At 38.0% G+C, this 20,026-nt stretch overlaps 1 protein-coding gene across 1 annotated transcript in view; it reads right to left on the bottom strand.

The window, feature by feature from the left end:
* Positions 1 to 18,906, bottom strand: part of arhgef33 (Rho guanine nucleotide exchange factor (GEF) 33) — a 31,231-nt gene extending 12,325 nt beyond the window's left edge. Inside the window, exons 1-9 of the mRNA XM_066697292.1 lie at positions 18,901 to 18,906; positions 17,563 to 17,727; positions 9,873 to 9,988; positions 9,656 to 9,771; positions 9,283 to 9,399; positions 8,930 to 9,056; positions 4,065 to 4,197; positions 3,472 to 3,579; positions 2,678 to 2,770 (exon numbers count right to left, since the gene is read on the bottom strand). Coding sequence (XP_066553389.1) covers positions 2,678 to 2,770; positions 3,472 to 3,579; positions 4,065 to 4,197; positions 8,930 to 9,056; positions 9,283 to 9,399; positions 9,656 to 9,771; positions 9,873 to 9,988; positions 17,563 to 17,727; positions 18,901 to 18,906 — 981 coding nt within the window. The remainder of the gene's footprint in view (positions 1 to 2,677; positions 2,771 to 3,471; positions 3,580 to 4,064; positions 4,198 to 8,929; positions 9,057 to 9,282; positions 9,400 to 9,655; positions 9,772 to 9,872; positions 9,989 to 17,562; positions 17,728 to 18,900) is intronic.
* Between the last annotated feature and the right edge of the window lie 1,120 nt (positions 18,907 to 20,026).

Here is a 20,026-nt window from a genome sequence, read left to right as displayed (position 1 = left end):
GACCTAACTGCACTGACTGCCGCCGACAAATCTTAACTGCTGTTGAGATTATGGCTTAATCAGAAGCTATACAATTTATAACTTATTGGTTGTTTTCACTCACTTGATAATGGAGCTAAAGTAGTGAGAGTGAAGTGGCACTAGAGCCAGCACTTTCTACATTGTTTTACAGGTTGTGTATGGTGGCTGAAAGGTGCCAAAAATTCACATGAGTTCCCGTGATGTGTGTTTCTCTGCCTCTTTTTATACCAACACTGGATGGAGGGAGATCACTGTCAAAAAGGTTAATATGAATAAAAATAATTTGTACTTGTAAATACAGGTACATATCACAAATCGAAGTACAAATCTGAAAATTACCAGTTACCACGTTCTCGCATATTTGTGAGTTGGATACAGCGTTAAATCGTTGTCAAAAATACATAAAAAAAAAAAAAAGTCACAGGCAGAGATTGTGGATCCACAAACAATCGATGAGGATTTAACAGTGCGTTCAGTTACTGACGCGTTGTGACATGTGAATGCTGATGAGAATTGCTAATGCTAATGCTTTTTTCTCTCTTAATAAGTCAATGCCAATCTTGTCAAAATGTTAATGGTAAATGCTAATTGTAAACACGATGCATGTGCAGGGCTTCTATAGATAGTTTTCTGGATAACAATGTAAACAAAAGGCACTGAGAGTGCATGCGTTGATTGATTGCAACACCCGAATGATATCCGCTCCCTAATGTACATAGGCAGGACTAATTGTAATTAATTAAGAGGGCTAATTGCATCGTTTGTTCTTGCTTATACACTGATTAGCCATAACATAACAGTGGGTGGGATATATTTGGCAGCAAGTGAACATTTTGTCCTCAAAGTTGATGTGTTAGAAGCAGGAAAAATGGGCTAGTGTAAGGATCTGAGTGACTTTGACAAGGGCCAAATTGTGATGGCTAGATGACTGGGTCAGAGCATCTCTAAAACTGCAGCTCTTGTGGGGTGTTCCCGGTCTGCAGTGGTCAATACCTATCAAAAGTGGTCAGGGTCATGGGCGGCCAAGGCTCACTGATGCACGTGGGGAGCGATGGCTGGCCCTTTTGGTCCAATCCAACAGACGAGCTACTGTAGCTCAAATTGCTGAAAAGGTTAATGCTGGTTCTGATAGAAAGGTGTCCAGCAATGACCCATTCACACAGACCTGGGTTTCAATCACTACTTTGAAAAATGTGTGGTTAATACAATGACTACTTGATCCATTGACAATGGTGTTGGTTTTTTAATTATTTTTTTATGGAATCCCATACAAAAGAATTGCTACACACGATGTTACAGTGTGATTTAATGTATCTAGCAGTCACTAATTTAAATTGATGTGGAGGTTATCCAGGGAAAAATGCTGACACTGAATTTGTGAAAATAGTTTGAGTAAGTTATGGATCCCAGAGTAACTCATTAAGAATAAGTTCAGCCATGTTAGTTACAACCAGTCAGCATAGCCTATAGGTTGCGACTGTATATTTCATAGTGATATGCTAACACATGGGTACACGGGACACATTTTTGCAACACAAATGGGCACATTTAATTTAAGTTTAATTCTCCTGCAGAGAAATAATAATGGAACATATTATTGATACTTATTGTCAATGTAATCGGGATCATGTGGGAGAAGTCAGGCACATTTGTCATTTTTGTAAACGCGTTACTCAAAAAAGAAATTAATGATTAGTTTTTTTTTTTTTTTTTCTTTAAGAAATACCATCATTTTTTCAATATGTGGAAATCCTGCAAAGATTTTGTAGAAACTTTACTATAAGATTTAATATGGAATAATTAAATAATAAAATTAACAAACTAGCTTACACAATTAATTGTATGCATTTAGATTATTAAACATTAAATGTCCATTTGTAAAATATATATATATTTTTTTTTACACAATATTCCATTTTCATTTTTACCTTAAAGTTTCTACAGAATGTTTGCAAGGTTTCCACATGAGAATGCTGAAATATTTATAGGGAATTTCACTGACTGTTCAGTTTGTATGCCCTGCACATGAGCAGTATTATACGGTTTTACAATTAGTATACAAAATTGGCATTTTGACGAGATTGGCATTGATTTATTAAAAAGCAAACAAAAACAGCATTAGCATCAGCATTTTGCATGAACATTCACTTCACAACACCTGCTTTCCATAGCTGAACTCGTGTTCCACAATCTCGGCCTGTGACCTTTGTGACGTATTTTTGACCGATTTTAATTTTCAGATTTGTACTTGTATTTGCAAGTACAAATTATTTTTACACATGAATCTTTTTGACCATGATCTCCCTCCATAACACTGTGCTATTTCAATGTATTTAAACATGTAAATATTTACAATATATATGGTTTGTTTAAACAAATGTAGTTTTTTCCCTGAATTCCACGATGCCATTAGTGTTCTGTACACACATCGTCTGCACGTCTATTTACAAACGAGAATTTAATTCGGCGTGCATCATGACACATTTGAGCTACCGTAACTTGGCCAGCTTCAGTCAGTGGAAGCCAGCAAAATAACATAAGATAAGGTAACACTGCAGGGCAACACGTGTGAATTTGTCTTGCAGGAAACTCCTAAGCAATCCCACCAAAAAAAAAATACGAATGAATGAATTCACTTCCGGACTTGGTTTCCTACCTGTAGCAGCAGCAGATATTCTGGGATCCGCTGCACTGGCTGAAGAAGCAGTGCATGCAGGGAAGGCCAATGCTCATCCCCAGTGGCATCCCCCTAGAAGACAGAATATTCAGCTGACATCAACTACAACCACAAAAACCAGGGTCTTACTGTACTGTGCAAGAATACACTCAGAACACATACACATTTCTCAGGCTATTGCTCTGTTCTTTATATGCAGGTGTGATATGTAATATGCAGGAGGCAGATACAACTTTTAACTTAATTCAGTTAATACTGAAACTTATCTTTTAATTATAGCTGAATCAGTGTGCAACAAACTGATAAATACATATTGGTCACTTTATAATAATGTGCTGTGATTCCTCATGAGTTAATATATGAATACCACAGGATAAACACATGAATATGTCATGCATTAAATCTGAGTTATTCTGTTATTCACATGTATAACGGTTAGTGTAAGTGCAGGTTTATCTGTTCAGGATCAGAACTCCGATGTTCATGATGTATTGATGTTTAAATCCTGTGGTATTCGTATATTAATTCATGAGGAATCACAGCACCTTATTCTAAAATGTTACCCATACATTTTAATCAGTAGAAAAAATAATAATTAAATGCGAAATAGCATTCAGTGTGAATGAAAACTGTATGACGTCATAAATTCTATGCAGTACATGCCCTCTAAGCTCTAAGTGTTTTTTTTGCTGTGTTCATTCCAGAATCAATAACTGTTCATAAGTGAAATTCGTTTCTCAGTGGCTTTCCATCCTTCTGAGTGCTAGGCATACCTGGAAAAGGCTTGAAGCTTTGAGTGAACTGGCACTGTACATGTTCACAACAGAAAGACATTCAGGCAGCTCCTTTAGATATGCCACATAGTAATCGAGAAAATCGCTCTGTGAAGAAAGATTTTCAATTTAAACAGGCTGTATCATGTGATGAGCTTTAAGACATTTTTTTCATACTTTTACATAAGCCCACTGGTACTCAGCCAATTATACATTAGGGAATCCTGGTCACAATCCTGTTTTGATGCAGCCAAAAATTAAAACAGAGATGGTTGAACTGTAGAGCCAAGCATGTGCTCTGACCAGAGGCTTTGACATGTTGAGCCTGTTCGTTAACCAATTAACTCTTCCCAAATCAAGTGTTTTTAGCTTCTCCCAAAGAAAAGTAATTCTGAATTATCCAGCCATTTCATTCTGGTCTTAAAGCTCAATTTAGAGGTCTAAAGTAAAAAGTGTGTTTTAGTTTCTAACCAGTTTGAGTACGAGTTGCATTTCTTAGCTTGTTTAATATATTTCCATCACACCATCCTGCTGCAGGCTCCCTGTCCACTTAATCACCATGAACTCTCCCCCATGGTATGTCAAAAACACACCTCTTTGCTTGTCAGCTTCATAAACACATCTCCCATGATGCCTTGCCACTGGCATTTCAGGACTCTCTCTTGCAGGACGTGAAGCAGCTCCAGGTGCTGCTGAATGAGGAAGCGCAGGGAACTGGGGAAAGGCCTGGGAAACACACACACATGCACACACAAATACAGGTTTCAAGAAACTGACATAATTTAAAACAGTTTGTAATATGTTTTTTGGAAAAAAAACAGAGCAACTTCATACATGTTAAAATGTATTGATTTTTTTATCTTATGTAAAAAATAAATAATACAACCTATAATTATGTTCTTTTAAGGTTATTTATGATATTAGAGTGTAACCCCCTTAGTAGGGTTTTCCACACATATTCATATATTGAAATAAAGAAGTTACAATTATACCACTCTGGAACAGATAATGCTAGATTCATTAAAAAGTTTAATTTGCACTCTTTTGTTAACTTTATTTGCTGAGAAGTCTAATCTTATAAGGTAAAGTTCTTTTGAATTGAATCTTAAGCCACCACATCTGATTAAAAAACTATTTTGATTTGTTTATCAGTTCCATTAGGAGAAGTGTAAACATGTTTAGAAACCTTACCATAATAATTTAAACAGACAGTAGAATTTAAATGTAGTACCTTTCTTAGAACTATGGCCTTGAATTCAACTTTAATTGGAAACATTAACCTGGAATTTAAAACTGTTTAGAACTGTCTAATTCACAACATATTTGCAATTGCATGTTCTCTCACACCCTCTAAAGTCGATATTATCTGGGAATTGATTGTATATAGCAAATGCTGATACATTTTTGAGGGTAAGTCATTCAGAGGTAGGCTTGAAGTTAATACTGGTAACAAGGTCTCAGTTTTGATGTGAAGCCCATTTCATTTCCTGTCTAAGGCTCTTGTGGTTGAATCAACGCTCAATAATAATAAGTCCATTCAGTTCCTGCACATTATTTGTGACTTCAGAGCGCACCCTCGTCTTCTCATGTACACCACATGTGGTTATACCACGCTTTATGGTTATGAAATATGAACATTGTGGATGTCCCTGATGTTCTCCAGATACCGCCCAAACCCATGGTTACATCATGTGCACACGGGCCTCCTCTGTCACACGCTACTCAGATGGTTACACCATTACACTCTGTTCTAACACTGAACAAAAGAACCAGTCAGAAAAGTTAAGTTAACTACATTGCCTACTGATCCAGACATAATATATTATGTTGTAAGTTGCCCTGGATAAGGGCGTCTGCCAAGAAATAAAAAAATAAAATAATAAAAATAATAATAATAATAATAATAATATTAACTCTAGTCTGTAAATCTGCAGGTATACATTACACTGTTACATGTAAATTACTATTTAATATAATTTATAATGAATGTGGAACAGTTAAAAAAAAATCAATAAATAAAATTAAAAAATCCCCAAAATGTGTTTACGGGGCCTAAATCAAGGCTGATTCTAATGCACAGTTTTCTGAAGACCTAAAAGTGCAGGCTGAGGCCTCTATCACTCTTTTCATCTGGAGTATTCTAAGTACAAGGCAACTCATAAGATTGTACTGGTGGCCTATATGCTTTCTGGCTGTACTAGAGAATATATACTGTAAATATGGACCTACTGCAGTGAAATCTTAGCTTCAAATGCTTTTAGGCAATTTTATTCTGGAAAGAATATAACAGATATAAACACACAAGTATTCAACCAGTACAGTTCCCTATTTATTTATAATACACACTTTCACATAGATTAAATAACAGTTATGAGGCCACAATTCAGAAAGGAATTTAAATTATTGCATTATATGCCTGAACTTGTCTTCAGATCTTTGTTTGTTTATATGTTGGCCTGTCAGTTCACAGTATTATTTAATAAATTAATTTTCTGTCCATGTCCCTTTAATATCTTTCCATGCCTAATCAGATTTTAGTTTTTCTGTTACAAAAGCAGTTCAGTTAGAGTTTAAGACAACTGAAAACATGACGAAGTTACTTACAATAATTAAACTAATAATTCAACTATTAATATGTTCAATAAAAGCTAAGTCACAAAAATTACCATGGCAAATAATAACCATAAGCATGGTTTTCAATTGAGGTGTGAGATGTAGCATCTGCCCCAATTTCAAATGCACTGAAAACTGTTTTTTAATAACTTTGTTGACAAACAATTAACAAAACAGAGGAACATTAAATAGTGAGATAATGAGACTGCTAGACTGAAACATATGAAACACACAAATCTAATTTAAACATAAACAGATTAGGTTCCCAGCAATATTTAAAGCCTGTTTCATAGTGTTCATTAACTAGACACTGCCTCTCTCTCTTCCATGTAAGCTGCAGAAGGGATATCTATACCTGACTGTCTTTATGGAAGCCCCTGGCAACAGCATACACTAGATTTCTACTAGACCTCATTATTTAGAATGTAATTTGAAGTGCATGCATCTTATTATGGGTGTAAATAACTTGTTATGCTAAATATTGTAGATAATTATCAACTTCCTATATCCTTTTTAATTATTTTATACATGCTTAATGGCTATATAATAAACCTTATATTACAGTATGTGCATGCATAGAAACTGTATTGTTTACCCTGTGCTTCCACCAGTAAACATTATTTCTTAAAAAATTGGTATTCCTGCTACTATACATAATATAGCATTTTTTAATTTTATCTTTTTCTAAAAACTCTCAGCACTAATTCCTTTTTATACAAGTTTTGTTTTCTTTCCTCCCATGTGGAAGACCCATGTATTTATAATATGAAGAACATGTCCATAAACATGAAACATAGGCTACTAAATTCACATTCATATATTGGACACAAAACCCACCATTAACATTTTAAAGGTATGTATTTTCTCGTCTCAATTAATTGTGCATTAAACACACCATATATAAAATGCAGCAAATTCTGTATTATTTAAATACGTATTTATATATTTTACCTTTCATTTGTAATATAAATTAAATAGTCTTTCTTCCATATATGGGCCATATATTTTAAATGTGATTTACCATAGGTTTTCAATATGTTTTCTCTGTATAGGAAGAACATAGGACATCCCCTTCAGCTCACACAGAACAAGCTTAGCACAGTTATTTATTATATAATTGTGTATCATGAATGCAATACTGATATAAAATATACAATTCTTGATCAAGAATACAATTGTTCTTATCAGGATAGTGATGATTACATGTATAAAAGGCCTTGCTAGCATTCTTGATTTCAGAATTTGAGGATTTAATGTTAAAATACAGTATCTTGCCATAATAACCGACTGTGTCTTGGATTACACAATTGAGCAGCATGAAATTGGATGAGTGCTGCTGGGACAGGGGCTGGAAGTTGTCCAGGACATCCTTGGGGCAAAACAAGTTCATGACGGTCTGTGTAAAATATATTACCTTACAGTACACGTTTCAGAACACACATGTATCTGTCTCCTGCGTTTGTATGAGGATTGTAGCCGTTATCCAAGCTAATAATTGATTATTCCACATTGAGAAGATAAACAAGCTTTCTTGTTTTTTTTTTTTAAAGGATATAAAAATAAAAAAGAGACTCTAACTTATCAAAGACAAGAGCAGAAAATGCTGCTTTCATTGAACATAAACCTGTTTTCAATGGGGTATAGACACTCAGAACTGCTGAGGACAGGCATATAACAAGCTTCTTATTTTATAATTCATGATGTACAGCAGGAGTAAAATGTGATAAGAAAAGTCTCATTCCCCAGATTCAACCAATCACCTGACATTTCCAAAATTAAAATACTTCAAACAGCTGCAGTCAAGTGAAATGCTTCCAAAGCATATCCACAGTTGTCTTCCTTGTTTCACTGTCTATGTTCTCCTTCTTTCTCTTTCTTTATCAGACATGATTCAGCACTGTTTACTGTGTTACAGTAGCTGAATAATCTCTTCCACATTCTGCACTATAGGGGTACCACACATCTATTTTTTCACAAAGGACTTCCTTAAACAGGGGAAATTTCTGAATGTTTCCCTGGAATTTTTCCAGTGGACAACATAAATATATATATATAAAAAAGTCCACCTGCTGCTTCATCATCTCCAGCAGGATTGTATAACACTCTCATATCTTTGTTGATTTTGTTTGCATTCTCATATGAATGCTGCACACACCCAGCTGACACATTCCAATCTGGCAACGTTATAGGAGGATCTAGTTTGGTTTTCTTTATCGTTAGTATTTGTCTCTGGAATGTATATACAATTACAATTTCAAATGATGAAACTTTTATACCCACGCAAATCAGAATCAGCTAATTTTTAATCAACCCATCTATCTTGGAAGTATCACAATGGGTTGACAGGTGTCAAGTAAGCTATGGGGTCATGCACAACCTGAGGAAATCCAGTTTAACGCCAACTCTGATGACACTGTATCAATGCAAAATATAATATTAGTGATTCCTTTAAATTAACGATATTTATACATGGATGAATACAAAGCATCAGATTTGTAAAATTGGTCAGATTACAAAGCAAACATTTTTTAGCTTATTCCCGGGGTCCATGGCAAGCTAAGAATAAGGTTCTATGTCCTCCATTTTTTTATTAACATAGTATAATGAGGCAGTTGCGGCATTGTGGGGGTCATCAGCCAGAATCTGGTTGGCAAAGGGGTCCTAAGGCAGAAAACGTATATATTTTCACATAATAATTGTGGTGTAAACAAGGCATCAGGGTTATCATCCTTGACTAGATAGTTGGGGGCTAATAAGATTTGAAGCCAAAAAAGCTTTGTTTAAGTTGTTTAAGTTACGTAAACACACCTCCTGTGTTGGTGATGGCTTAGAGTATGCAGTTTACCTCTTGTCTTTGATGTGCATGGCTTCAGATCCATTAAAGGTGATGTTGGCCTTCAGCAGTAAAGATAAGTAGGACACATAGACTCTCTCAGATTCCAAGAGCTCCAATGCAGCACTCTGTCTCTTACCTTACAAAACAGGATATTTACAAGAATTAACATAAATGCAGATATATCGACACTGCATTCTAAAAATGTTTTGTGATCCTCATCCATTTTTTAGATGTGCAGTAATATAGATTTGCAATATATTTAAATTAAGTGAAACACTGAGTCTCACTGGTTTGAATCTGGGCTCTCTCTTAGCAAACTATGCCTGGGATTCCTAGCAGGGCACTGCTCTCCATTTTCTCACCATTTTCATTAGTATTTGGTGCTTCACTGTAGTCTCTGGTGTTTTTGCGCTCTCTCCACACTGGGGATTTGGACACACCTCGCAGGTGAGAACTGGCTTCCTGCTCAGAGTTTGCACCTGAAATGTACAAAATATATTTAATTATTCTCAACTCAATGTTACTAAACTGCGAAGGAGATAGAAGAGAACATAGCAGTTAAAAGAGGAGGGGTGCAAATAAAATAAAGACAGTAAAGAAAGTTCTGAATAGTCCCATATGTTTCATCTGTACAACTACAAAAGCTGAAAAGCATGTGATATCACTTTGTACATTGAAGCCCAAACTTCTTTAAATGCAGGTCCTCTCTATAGAGGGACTATATGGGGACTCTACCTTTAGGAGATGAACTGTTGGACAGACTTGCAAAATAGTGCTGGATCACATTGAGTTCCGTCTGGCTCTGTAGACATCGGTGGCTATCAGGTAAGAGGCCTTCTTTGTAGCCCTTTCTGTGTAACCAGTCAGGGAAACAAATTAAGTCTGTCAAAAACATTTAATGTTTGGATAGATTTATATGAGATTACATGTGTAAGTTGTGAGCTGCCACTACCTTTGTTGACTGGAGAGAAGGTTCACTTCCATCTGAAAGATGTCCAGAGCTTTTTGCATCTCCTTGTGCCTGCCATTGATCTCTTTAATTTGGAACAAGGCAGTGCTCAGCTCCTCCTATTCACAATCAGTAATGCAAGTATTACTTGACAAAAGCCTCATATATCTGATGATCTTTTCTCCTGTTCTCTTATTGCTACCTAAAGAATGAAACACCAGCCTTCTATAATTCAAAGAAACAGATTTATTCTGTTTCTTTTAATCCAGTTCTAAACATAGTTTCCAAATATAATACATTTTTTAAATTGTGTAACATTCTAGCTGTTGAAGGTCAAAGTAGTACAATTTTTTGTGACCCTATAAGAAAGGGTCACATCTGTGTCCCAAACTGGGGTCCGTGAGGGAGTACTAGGGGGTCCGCGGCAAAATCCCCCCACACCCCCACACATTTGGTCTGGCACTGTGGTGAGACCCCAATAGAGGCCCCCCGCCCCCCCCTCCCGCTCTCGCATGTTTTTACCATCAGAACCCCCCCCCCCACCACCATACTTTGGTAGGTGGGGGTCCTCGGCCAAAATCTGTGCGGCAAAGGGGTCCCTGGGTCAAAAAAGTTTGGGAACCCCTGACTTAATACACAATCTCTATTACAGTAATATATTCATATATTATTAATAACAGCCTATCAAAGCATCATTAATAGTTATGACATGTATTACATATTCATAATCAGACCTTTTGTTTAGTCACATATTTAATCACATCTTGCACAGAATATAAATACTGTATTAACACCACACAACAGATATTGTTATAATAATATTATATTAAGGTTATTTGAATAATAATTAATAGCTACAATTAATCAAATAATATTATATAAATTACTTATAGTGTTAAGTGTTACCAAGGTTTTCTAGTTAGTTTTTACTTTAGTGATTGGTTAAGACTTATAAAAGTGTCACCAGTTAAACAAATATGTAGCTGATAATGTAGAGTTCAACCCTGAGCAGAATAGTTGATAAGGACAGAGGCACTACAAATGCAAGCTGAGATCATTGTATTCATCTGACTTTTCATGGTGTAATGAGATAATGATCCGAATGTCTAAAGAAAGTTATTTCCAGTCCTCCACTTCTATAACCCCTAGAAGAATGTTTTAGCCATCCCAGCACTAATCAGATTTGTTTTAGTGATACCACAGACAAAACACTGCTGGTTATAGATAAAAAACAAATTATATGTTGTTTACAAAATTAGTATTTACAGAGCCCCCAAAAGCAATTATGTTTGATTTTAATCACTTTCCTTGTTATTTTCATTTACCAGATCCTAATGAGTTACATACAGTGAGGGAAAAAAGTTTTTGATCCCCTGCTGATTTTGTACGTTTGCCCACTGACAAAGAAATGATCAGTCTATAATTTTAATGGTAGGTGTATTTTAACAGTGAGAGACAGAATAACTACAAAATAATCCAGAAAAACGCATTTCAAAAAAGTTATACATTGATTTGCATGTTAATGAGTGAAATAAGTATTTGATCCCCTATCAATCAGCAAGATTTCTGGCTCCCAGGTGTCTTTTATACAGGTAACAAGATGAGATTAAGAGCACTCTCTTAAAGGGAGTGCTCCTAATCTCAGCTCGTTACCTGTATAAAAGACACCTGTCCACAGAAGCAATCAATCAATCAGATTCCAAACTCTCCACCATGGCCAAGACCAAAGAGCTGTCCAAGGATGTCAGGGACAAGATTGTAGACCTACACAAGGCTGGAATGGGCTACAAGACCATCGCCAAGCAGCTTGGTGAGAAGGTGACAACAGTTGGTGTGATTATTTGCAAATGGAAGAAACACAAAATAACTGTCAGTCTCCCTCGGTCTGGGGCTCCATGCAAGATCTCACCTCGTGGAGTTTCAATGATCATGAGAACGGTGAGGAATCAGCCCAGAACTACACGGGAGGATCTTGTTAATGATCTCAAGGCAGCTGGGACCATAGTCACCAAGAAAACAATTGGTAACACACTACACCGTGAAGGACTGAAATCCTGCAGCGCCCGCAAGGTCCCCCTGCTCAAGAAAGCACATGTACAGGGCCGTCTGAAGTTTGCCAATGAACATCTGAATGATTCAGAGGAGAACTGGGTGAAAGTGTTGTGGTCAGATGAGACCAAAATCGAGCTCTTTGGCATCAACTCAACTCGCCGTGTTTGGAAGAGGAGGAATGACCCCAAGAACACCATTCCCACCGTCAAACATGGAGGTGGAAACATTATGCTTTGGGGGTGTTTTTCTGCTAAGGGGACAGGACAACTGCACCACATCAAAGGGACGATGGACGGGGCCATGTACCATCAAATCTTGGGTGAGAACCTCCTTCCGTCAGCCAGAGCATTGAAAATGGGTCGTGGATGGGTATTCCAGCATGACAATGACCCAAAATACACAGCCAAGGCAACAAAGGAGTGGCTCAAGAAGAAGCACATTAAGGTCCTGGAGTGGCCTAGCCAGTCTCCAGACCTTAATCCCATAGAAAATCTGTGGAGGGAGCTGAAGGTTTGAGTTGCCAAACGTCAGCCTCGAAACCTTAATGACTTGGAGAGGATCTGCAAAGAGGAGTGGGACAAAATCCCTCCTGAGATGTGTGCAAACCTGGTGGCCAACTACAAGAAACGTCTGACCTCTGTGATTGCCAACAAGGGTTTTGCCACCAAGTACTAAGTCAAAGGGGTCAAATACTGATTTCCCTCATTAACATGCAAATCAATTTATAACTTTTATGAAATGCGTTTTTCTGGATTTTTTTGTTGTTATTCTGTCTCTCACTGTTAAAATACACCTACCATTAAAATTATAGACTGATAATTTCTTTGTCAGTGGACAAACGTACAAAATCGGCAGTGGATCAAATACTTTTTTCCCTCACTGTATAATGCTAACATTTCCCAGATTTTTTTCACGTTTCATTCCCTACATACACTCAGTGGCCACTTGATTAGGTACACCTATCTAGTACCAGGAATGATCCCCATTTGCCTCCAGAACAGCCTGAATTATTTGCAGCATGGATTCAACAAGGTGCTGGAAACATTCCTTAGGGATTTTGGTCCATGCTGACTCTATAGCATCATGGAGTTCCTGCAGACTTTCGGCCACACATTCTTTATGTGAACCTCCCAAAGGTGCTCTATTGGAATGGGATCTGGGGACTGTGTAGGCCATTGTAGTAAACTAAAGGCACTGTCATGTTCGTGGAACCAGCCTGAGATGATGTGTGCTTTGTGACATGGTACATTATCCCGCTGGAAGTATCCATTTGAAAATGGGTAGACTATGGCCATAAAGGGATGCACATATTCAGCAACAATGCTTAGGTATACTGTGGCATTCAAATTATGAACAGTTGGTATTAAGGGGCCAAATGTGCCAATAAAACATTACACCACCACCAGCATACCGTTGACACAAGGCAGGATGAATCTATGGATTTATGCGGTTAATGCCAAATTAAGACCCTACCATCTGCATGTCACAGCAGAAACTGACCAAGGCAGCGATCAGGAGAGCATGAAAGCAAAGGGTGCTAACAATCACTGGGTACGGAAAGGCTGCCAGTTTCATGACCTTTGCTAAATACAACTGCAGAACTCTCTCTAGTGAAGCAAAACTTCAAGAATTTGAAGAACTTGGTCAAATTAAATGGGACATAGGACTTAGTGAAATTAGAAGAAAAGGAAGATAACATTAAACTGAACAGTGGACATTTTATTTTATCATGTTACAAAAAATAGTTGCACAAGTATCATTGAATTCACAGGAGCAGCTATAAAAGCTAAAAAAAGATTGTCTAAGCCTATGCACCTATGTCAAGCCACTCTGACGAGGAAATGTATAATTTTTATGAAGAAATAGGACAACTACATGAAAAAAGAAGAGCACACTTTAAAATCCTCATGGGATTCTTCAATGTAACAATCTGGAAAACAACAACATGTTGAGACCTCAGTGGGTAAATATGGATGTGGAGACAGGAATGAAAGAGGAGATTATAGAGGAATTTGCAGAAATGCACCACTGTCCCCTCCCCATGACTGGATCTCCCCTCGATAAGAACATAAGAACATAAGAAAGTTTACAAATGAGAGGGGGCCATTCGACCCATCGTGCTCGTTTGGTGTTCATTAATATCTAAGTGATCCAAGGATCCTATCCAGACTATTTTTAAATGTTCCCAAACTTTCAGCTTCAACCACATCGCTGGGTAGTTTATTCCAGATTGTGACTACTCTTTGTGTAAAGAAGTGTCTCCTGTTTTCCGTTTTGAATGCCTTGAAGCCCAATTTCCATTTGTGTCCCCGGGTGCGTGTGTCCCTGCTGATCTGGAAAAGCTCCTCTGGTTTGATGTGGTCGATGCCTTTCATGATTTTGAAGACTTGGATCAAGTCCCCACGTAGTCTCCTCTGTTCCAGGGTGAAAAGGTTCAGTTCCCTCAGTCTCTCCGAGTAGGACTTTCCCTTCAGACCTGGAATAAGTCTGGTTGCTCTCCTCTGAACTGCCTCTAAAGCAGCAATATCCTTCTTGAAGTGTGGTGCCCAGAACTGTACACAGTATTCCAGATGAGGTCTAACTAGCGCATTGTACAGTCTTAACATTACTTCCCTTGTTTTAAATTCTACACTTTTGACAATATACCCTAGCATTCTGTTTGCCTTTTTTATTGCTTCCCCACATTGCTTGGATGGAGAAAGTGAGGAGTCCACATAGACTCCTAGATCTTTCTCATGCGTTACTTCATCTAGATCTGTACCTCCCATAGTGTAATTATAGTGGACATTTTTGTTACCTGCATGTATTACCTTGCACTTGTCCACATTGAATTCCATTTGCCAGGTGTCAGCCCACAACTGAATATTATCTAAGTCCCTCTGAATAGCCTGTGCTGCCAAGATTGTATCTGCTTAGCCACCTATTTCAGTATCATCTGCAAATTTGACTAGTTTGCTAACTATGCCAGAGTCCAGATCATTAATATAGATTAGAAAAAGCAAAGGCCCTAGTACTGATCCCTGTGGAACTCCACAAACAACCTCACTCCAGTTAGAAGTGACTCCTCCAATCGACACCCTCTGTTTCCTATACATCAACCAGTTCATAATCCATCTACTTACATTACCCTGAATGCCTACAGCTTCCAATTTGAGGATCAGTCTTTGATGTGGAACCTTATCAAAAGCTTTTTGGAAATCTAAGTATATCATATCATATGCTTTCACGTGATCTACAGCTGCAGTTGCATGTTCAAAAAACTCTAATAAATTAGTAAGACATGATCTGCCTCATCTAAACCCATGTTGATTATCTCCAAGAATATGGTTTTCATTAAGATGCTCCTCTATTTTCTGTCTAATCATTTTTTCCAACATTTTACAGGTGATACAGGTGAGACTGAGTGGTCTGTAATTTCCTGGCTCAGTTTTGTCCCCTTTCTTGTGGATTGGTATGACATTTGCTGTCTTCCGGTCAGTTGGCACATCCCCTGTTCTAAGTGTCATTTGGAATAATCGAGTTAGCGGCCTATAAATAATTTCCCTCATTTTTTTAAGTACTGTTGGAAATATCCCATCTGGCCCAGGTGATTTGTTTGTTTTTAATTCTGCTAGTCCCTTTTGTACCTCCTTCTCATTTATCCTGATCTGTCTTAGGGTTTGACTGGACTGATTGTCAACCTGTGACATGTCATCTATTTTTTCTTTTGTAAAAACCTCTGTGAAATACTCATTTAGAATATTTGCCACATCATGTTCGTTTTCCAAGATACCTCCATTTTTGCCTTTATCTGTTTTACCTCCTCCTTCCTTTATCCTACAGATAAAGCAGGGAGTGATCCATTTCCTGAGGTGGAGAGGCAAGAGGAAAGCCAGGGAGGAGTACTGTGTGTGAGTAGAGAGATGGAGAGAAGAGTGAACTGACAATTTGGATAATGGGACTATGACTATGACTATGACTTGGATTATGGATCACGGACTGGATTGTTTGCTGTATTGTCTTGTTTGTGTTTATTATTAGTATTTTTTTCCAGAGCTGTATATACACCGATCAGCCATAACATTATGACCACTGACAGGTGAAGTGAATAACACTGATAATCTCGTTATCATGGCACCTGTCAGTGGGTGGGATATATTAGGCATCAAGTGAACATTTTCTCCTCAAAGTTGATGTGTTAGAAGCAGGAAAAATGGGCAAGCGTAAGGATCTGAGTGACTTTGGGCCAAATTGTGATGGCTAGACGACTGGGTCAGAGCATCTCCAAAACTGCAACTCTTTTGGGGTGTTCCCGGTCTGCAGTGGTCAGTACCTATCAAAAGTGGTCCAAGGAAGGAAAAGTAGTGAACCGGCGACAGGGTCATGGGCGGCCAAGGCTCTTTGATGCACGTGGGGAGCGAAGGCTGGCCCGTGTCGTCCGATCCAACAGATGAGCTACTGTAGCTCAAATTGCTGAAAAAGCTAATGCTAGTTCTGATAGAAAGGTGTCAGAACACACAGTGCATTGCAGTTTGTTGCGTATGGGGCTGACCCATGCTGACCCCTGTCCACTTCCGAAAGCGCCTACAATGGACACGTGAGCATCAGAACTGGACCATGGAGCAATGGAAGAAGGTGGCCTGGTCTGATAAATCACGAGTTCAAAGTGTTGACTTGGCCTCCAAATTCCCCAGATCTCAATCCAATCGAGCATCTGTGGGATGTGCTGAACAAACAAGTCTGATCCATGGAGGCTGCACCTCGCAAATTCAGGACTTAAAGGATCTGCTGCTAACGTCTTGGTGCCAGATACCACAGCACACCTTCAGAGGTCTAGTGGAGTTTTCCCATGTTGTATCAATCTAATAAGAAAGTATAGGTGATGCAAAGTTTATGGATTGGTTTATGAGATTGAGAAGTATCTCCAGGAGAATGGGCTAGAATTGAATGTTTTCCTTGTCCTTGACAATACTCCATGGCACCCACAGACCCTGAATGCTGAGGTGGCATTTCAGTCAGCCAACACCACAGCTCTAATTCAGCCTCTTGACTGGGGTGACATCTCGCTGGAAGAACTACAACATCGCTGACTTAATCAAGAATTTGTATTTGTATTTGTATGAAGAGTGTCTGGATGAAATGAAGCCATCATTCTCACCCATATGATTATTGATTATGATATATCAATGGAGAGCATCATCAAGATCCAAATGGGGCAAAGGAAAAGAAAGGAAATGTGAGACAATATGCCGATTTAAAATGTCTACAGTCCCTCATGCCATAATTTGTCCCCTTCCCAACTGACCTCAATCACCCTCCAGTCAGCATCTCCTCTCCTTTCTAACTCAATGACCCCTGCCTCCCTTGCTGTCTGCAGGTGATCCTAATATCCTCACAGTAGATCTGGATGTCTTTATAGAGGAGCAATTACATCACAATGAAAATCAGCAGCAGCATCAGAATCTTAATGATTGCTGTCATCATTGCATTGCATCCTCTGTTTCTCATCATCATCGTAACTTAAAATGTAAATTAACAGTATTACTGTACTGCACTCGCTTATAAATTGTATTTATTTGATTATTTGTGTTATTATTACAATTATCGTGTAGTATTATGGTATTTGATTATTCTAGCTGATGCATGTTGTTTCAGCAGTTACCTTGAAGCTGTTTAAGGTGTTCCGTATTCCCAGAAGTTTGTCATCCAGTTGGCTCTGGTAGGTCATCACCTGCTCATCCAGGCTATCATCTCTGTGCTGCAGGCTGGACAGAGCCTGCATGGCCCCCATCAGCCCACTCTTCAGCTCAGCTGTCAGTGCCTGCAACTTCCAGCGCCAGAGAGCACAGGGTCAGAGCTCTGAGGGGACACTTCTCACCAGCCTGCTCTCAATCTATGAAGCTTATACAGGAACAGGCCAACAGGTGTCTCTGTCCCCTATACTTCAGAGCTAAAGGGTCTTTTGGTTTTCATTCCAGGTTCTCTGTAGTTCAAATTGATTTTTTTTTGTCTTAAGTCGATGAGAGAAATACCTCAAAAACTAGGAGGACTTTGGCCATTTGTTTACAATACAGGGAAATGTGTGGAATAATAGATTCTTAATGGCTTTCCTATGGATTCCTCACTTGTGGCTTTAATTGTTGATTTGCTGACTCAGTCACACTGTGGGTAATTATCATTATAAACTTGATAGGGGAGGTAGTAGTGGGGTTCCTGCTAGAAAATGTTTGGAAATGTGAATTTCTGGAGAATGTGGTGAAGATGTGGGAGGCAAGATGATCCCGGTTGTACTCCCAGGCTGGGGAAATGGTCTTGCATTGTCTAGTCTCCATTGCTATTTAAATGCAAAATGCAAAGACCCTTTTCTATAGAGGGCGATCACTGTCAAACAGATTAATATGCGTAAAAATAATTTGTACTCGTAAATGCAGGTACAAATCACAAATTGCATATTTGTGAGCTACAAATCGTATTTCATTTGAGCATTTACATGTCACTGGCGTTCCGTAGCTGAACACATGTGTTGTTAAATCTTCATTGATTGTTCCACAATTCACAATATCGGCCTGTGACTTTTGTGACTTAATTTTCACAGTAATTTAATGCTCTATTCAACTCTCATATATATCTGGTAACTCACAAATATGCATTTTGTTAAGTTGTTCCTGCATTTACAAGTACAAATTATTTTTACGGATATTCATCTTTTTGACAGTGATCTTCCTCCATACTATTCACGGACTTGTTCTAAGCTAATACATCACAACTGCATAAGGTTAATTAGGTTAATGAAGATCAATTATTTATTTAAGCAACTCCTTCCAAATGTTCAGTTATATCTCAAAGATTATTAAAAGTGCCATATGTGATGTGGCATTTTATATTGCTTTACAGTGTTATAGCCTGGTATATGATGCTATAGTTGATGCCATATAGATGAAAAGGTGGGATTCTGACTCTTGCTTTGAATACCTGTTGACAAATAGCTTAAGAAACTGACCTGCATTTTTGACATAATCTTTTCATGTAATCTATATTTGTATTTCCTTAACCACCACCAGTCTCACCTGCCCTTTCTGTGACTCAGAACTGTAATAGCCAATGCAATTGTCAGACATGGACCACAAACTATCAAACTACCACGAGTTAAAAGTGTTATCTTTTCCCTTTGCTTCTCTAAGTATTCATGATTTTAATTGTTGTTGTTGTTTTTGTTGTTGTTGTTGTTGTTGTTGTTGTTGTTGTTGTTCAGAAGGTCTACTTTATACATTAGAGTCATTTGAAGAGAGTGCAGCATTGAATTTTGTAAAGCAGTAGTTCTGTTCTGTGGCAATTATCCAATTTAAACTGAACAGATAAGCGAATTAGCTCATGTGAAAAGCCTCTAATTCAGCCTGCCAACTTGAATGTGCTTATCTTTAGCCTGAATCATGTGAATATAATTTTACTGGTCAAAATGTAAGGAGATTGCTTACTACCACACCCCATCCTACAGCTGATCAAAGAGACTACGTACATGGACAAACAATATACAAACGTACATGAAGACATACAAGCAAATTTGACTCTTCAGAGCACTGGTCATACTGCAACCTAGCAGTCCTACACTGCAGTCTGGCTGTAACTCGCAGCATAGCCATACCCTAATCCTAGATCCCTGCCTGGGGTCATCAAATAAATGACATAGATCTGAAATTATTATTTCCAAAAACAAAATTAATAATTATCCTATACAAACAGTAATTCTTCCTAGGCTTGGACATATCCCTTCTTCTAGGGCAGTGGTTCACAAACTTTTTGGCTTCAAAGCAAAATTCCATAAATATGAATGTAAATTAAGAAGTACAAAACTAGAGGCATGAAATTACAGTATATTGAGATACAAGCAGGCCCTATACTCTGCTAGGTCTGCCTTCTACTCTAATTTAATAAAGATGCATAAGACTAACCCACACTTTCTTTTAAACACAATAGCTACACTAACCAATCAGCAGGTAGATGTCTTCCCTCCCACTATCATCTGCAATTACTTTATGGATTATTTCAACAGAAAACAGATAGAATCAGAAACATACCCACATATTGTTTGAATCTTGCTGTGGCTGCAATCCCCCAGAATGTTACAA

This window comes from Amia ocellicauda, chromosome 23 (genome assembly GCF_036373705.1).
Source record: "Amia ocellicauda isolate fAmiCal2 chromosome 23, fAmiCal2.hap1, whole genome shotgun sequence".
NCBI classification, from domain to species: Eukaryota; Metazoa; Chordata; class Actinopteri; order Amiiformes; family Amiidae; genus Amia; species Amia ocellicauda.
This window is presented reverse-complemented; position numbering and strand designations above follow the sequence as displayed.